Here is a 4,207-nt window from a genome sequence, read left to right as displayed (position 1 = left end):
TAGTTTCCTTCAAAGTTCATCTAAAACACCAGCTCATATATGAGGCCTTTCCTCATCCCTCTGGCCCCTGACACCTTTTCCTTCCGTTGAAATCACCGTGTTAATTCCGCATATATTTTGCATGTGTTTATATACTTAGAGTTTCTTGGATCCTAGAATATAAGCTTTGTGAGGGCAGAGACCATTTTATTTTTGCCTTTGTGTTCCAAACACCTCACACAGTCCCTAACACGTGGTAGGAGATTAACTATTGAGGATGGAGCCGTCCTTCCTTTCGGGGGCACTTGATTCTGGAGAATGGCAGCCAGCCCTGCTTCCACTCTTCAACTGAAATGCTATGGTGTACGTGACAGTACATGGTAAAGCGCTCTACTGATGTGGGGTGTATCATCCTTTGGGCAGCATGTTAAAATGGATAGGCACCTGGATTTCAGGACCGAAAAACCTCAATTCAAAGCCCATCTCACAGAATGTATATGAGCCTGAGCAAGTGAGATAACTTTTCTGAGCCTCTGCTTCTTCATCTATAAAGTGGAAGTAATAGTGGTGCTTCTCAGACAGGGTCTGGAGGATCATAAATCTAGAACTAGAAAATAACACAACTAGGTCTTCCACCTCACTTGTTATGTGTCAGCCCACCTGGGAAGTCCTGTGTGGAAGATACATTTGTAAGGGGGTTGAGGCCATTATTGGATCTTCCACATCTGAACCTACTAATAGGTAAGAGGAGAAAGTCCTGTGGCCTATTAGTATGGACACTTTTAGGAGGGGGAGAGGGCTGAAAATATAGGACACTACTGGAAAAATGAATAGCTGTCATCTACCTCTCTCCCTCTTTTCCCTTTTTCCCTTTCTCTCTTACTATGGGTTACATACCCCCTCTATTTCCCAAACCACTTGGCTAGCCCCTGCTTTTGTCTCTTTGGGAAGGCAGTTATCAAGCCTCTGTGTTTCACCTGAATTATATTAGCAATTATCTCTGCTTAAGAGTGTTGAGATGCACCCTCCCCCCTTGCCTCTGTCCCTTCCACCCAAGCTTCATTCCCGTTCCCAATTGTGTTCTTGGCTCAGTTAGGACCCAGAGTTTCTTTGGGAGGAAGTGGGACAAGTTGTCCCTTTTTTGGAGCCAGCTTTTGGGGGCAACAGGGAAGCTTCACTGCCCTCTGCATAGGTCTGTCTTTTGAATCTTTTTAAAGCAGGAAGGGGGAAGGGGTACGATGTGGGCATTCCTAAAAATAGCCCTGGCCCAGGAGCCAGAAGATCTGGGCTAGAATCCTGATCAACGCTTCCTAACTTTATGACCTAAGGGATAAATTATATCACTTCACCGGGACTTAGCTTACTTCTCTGTAGAATGAGAGGGTTTGTGGCAGTATGGGGAAGTTTGAGTCAGAAGACCTGGTATGAATTCAGGTTCTGCTGCTTAAAGCTTAAGTCACCTTGGGCAAGTCACTTACTCTTTAGGCCTTACTTTCCTATTCTAGAAAGTGAGGGGATTAGACTAAATGATTAAGAGGTAAGGTCCTGTCTAGCTCTGGGATTCTCTGGCAAGGAGTGCTTAAATCTGAGGTTTGTGAACCTGTTTTAAAAAATGGTAACATAGGCTTACATCCTGTATTTCCATGTAATCGGTTTTCTTTGGGATCCTATGCCTTTTTTCATAAATGCATTTAAAAACATTATTTTGAGAAGAAGGGGTCCAAGACTTGAAAAAGGTGAATAAGAACCTGTAGGTTCTGTGGGGTCCCGGATCTGTTTTGATAATGAGGCCTTTTCAAGAACTGGCCTCTTGAATCCCAGGTGTTGAGCATTTGTACTTTCCCTAAGAGAGGAAGAAAGGGGGTTGGTGGTGTCAGCAGGAGATAGAAATTACCTCTAGGCCTCCATTCACCACATCTTCTCTGACCTTTGCCTTGTCCTTCTCTGCAGAATGATCTCACGGACCCAGCTGGTGCAAAGTGTGCTCCAGGAGCTCCAGGAAGCGGCTGAATGCTTTGGCCTGGAGGGTCTGACCAATGCAGCCCTGGAAGCCAAGAAGACACTGTCTTCCTTCTCTCTACCCAGTTGCCGCAGTGGGGAACAATTCCAAGGTGAGATGGATGTGGATTCAGTGGCTCTCAGTCTGTATCCAGAAGATGCCCCCAAGAATATGCTTCCCTTGGCATGCAAAGGGAAGGGGAGCCGTCTGTTTGAGGCGGCCAGCGTGTTGCTGTGGGGTGGGCCTGGCCTGAGCCCAGAACTCCGGGCCCGGACTGTGGTGGAGATGCTGCTGAACAAACACTACTATCTCAAAGGCATGATTGATTCCAAGGTGATGCTACAGGCTGTCCGCTATTCTCTCTGCTCAGAGGAGACTCCAGAGATGACCAGCCTTCCCCCTGCTACCCTGGAGGCCATCTTCGATGTGGATGTTAAAGCTACCTGCTTCCCTGACAGCTTTGCCAATGTGTGGCACCTTTATGCCCTGGCGTCAGTTCTCCAACACAACATCTATTCCATCTATCCCATGTGGAACCTCAAGATCCGGCCCTATTTCCACCGGCTGATCAGGCCCCGCTGCTGTAACCAGCCCCCCTCGACTCTGCACATCATGTGGTCCGGGCAGCTGCTGGCAGGCCAGCTGCTGGCTAGCCAGGTGTTCAAACCAGAATATTTTTCTGCAGTGGTGGGATTAGAGGAAGTAGAGTCAGAGGTAGCCAGCCCTCCTCCTCCTCCTCCAGTCCCCCCGGCAGAGACGCTGGAGTTGCTGAACCAAGACCCTCAGCTCACCTACTCTCATCTCCGAGAGCGGTACAGCATCACCAAGAGCACCTTTTACCGCTGGAAACGCCAGTCACGTGAACACCGCCAGAAGGCAGCGACTCGCTTTGTCGCTAAGCACTTCCTCCAGTCGTGTTTCCAGGATGGCAATGTAATACCTTTGCAGCGCTTCCGACAGATGTTCCCTGAAATCTCGAGGTCTACTTACTATGCCTGGAAGCATGAGCTTCAGGGTACCTCTGATGGTGGTACGAGTAAGGATCCCGTGTCTGGGACATCCCTGGAGGTGGAGGAGCTGGAAAAGCTGTCAGCAGAGGGGAAGAAGAGTTATCCTCTGGACCCTGGCCCGACAGGCATCTTCATGCAGGGAGCAAAGAGCTACCTGGAGCGCTGCATCTCCATGAACACACTGGTACCCTACCGATGCTTCAAACGCAGTTTCCCCGGTATCTCTCGATCAACCTACTATAACTGGCGCAGGAAGGCTATCAAGGGAAACCCCAACTTCAAGATCCCACCACCCCTCCCAGTGGGGAGCCTTCATCCTCCCACTGGGGATATCTTGCAGCCCGGAAAGGGCATTCCCATCAGGAAGGGGCTGGCTGGAGTACAACCGAGCTCTCGGGGGCTCTTGGCTCTGAAGCCCTCCCTAGCTAGGTGGCAGAAGCGACTACGCCGGGCTGCCAGGAGGCAAGTCCAGGGTGGGCACCTTCCTTTCTGTCGATTCCGCCTCCGCTATCCCAGTCTGTCACCCAGCTCCTTCTGGTTCTGGAAGAGTATAGCCAAAGGGAAGCCTAACTCTCGATACAGCCTCCCCTCCCAGATCCCTAGCAGGGGTGTCCTGGGAGCCATGGGGAAGGCAGAGGTGGGAGAGAAGCCAGTGGTGCCAACAATCCAGAAGGAGGGAACCCCCAGGGAGGATCGCTCTCTGGGGCCCTATCACGGCACCCTGTCTGGTTATGCGGTGGCAGGCGGTGGGGTTAACGGAGGTGGTAGTAGTACTAGCAACGGCCGGGTATTTGTCATGGATGTAATTGCCACGACCCAATTCAAAGCCCAAGCTAAGCTCTTCTTACAACGACGTTTTGAGTCAAAGACTTTCCCCTCATATAAGGAGTTCAGCACCCACTTCCCTTTCACAGCACGATCAACATACTACATGTGGAAGCGAGCCCTCCATGATGGCCTCACTCTGGTTGATGCCTAAGAATGAAGGGAAGAAGTGGCCCATACCTGGGAAGTAAGCTAGGAGAAGAGGAGCTAGCTTGGAGGTTAACCGACCTGTCCTGTCGCCCTACCAGGACCCCTTCAGTCTGGCAATGATTATCTTTCCTCCCCTCCCAAGAGAATATTGGCTCTACTTCTTTCCCCCTCTGGCTCTGGTACAAAGTCCCAGGAGGTGGCTGGCTGCTTTGCCCATACTTAATTGTTGTGAGATGTAAGATGC

The 4,207-nt window shown here is 50.3% G+C and overlaps 1 protein-coding gene across 1 annotated transcript; it reads left to right on the top strand.

Annotated features, from left to right (window-relative positions):
• Positions 1-1,930: 1,930 nt before the first annotated feature.
• VRTN (vertebrae development associated) lies at positions 1,931-3,967 on the top strand. The gene has a single exon (XM_036769656.1). The coding sequence runs from the start codon at positions 1,931-1,933 to the stop codon at positions 3,965-3,967; it is 2,037 nt and encodes a 678-aa protein (XP_036625551.1).
• Positions 3,968-4,207: the final 240 nt, after the last annotated feature.

This window comes from Trichosurus vulpecula, chromosome 8, assembly GCF_011100635.1.
Source record: "Trichosurus vulpecula isolate mTriVul1 chromosome 8, mTriVul1.pri, whole genome shotgun sequence".
Taxonomy (NCBI): domain Eukaryota; kingdom Metazoa; phylum Chordata; class Mammalia; order Diprotodontia; family Phalangeridae; genus Trichosurus; species Trichosurus vulpecula.
Note: the sequence above shows the minus strand (reverse complement) of the source record. Positions and strands in the feature narration are given on the sequence as shown.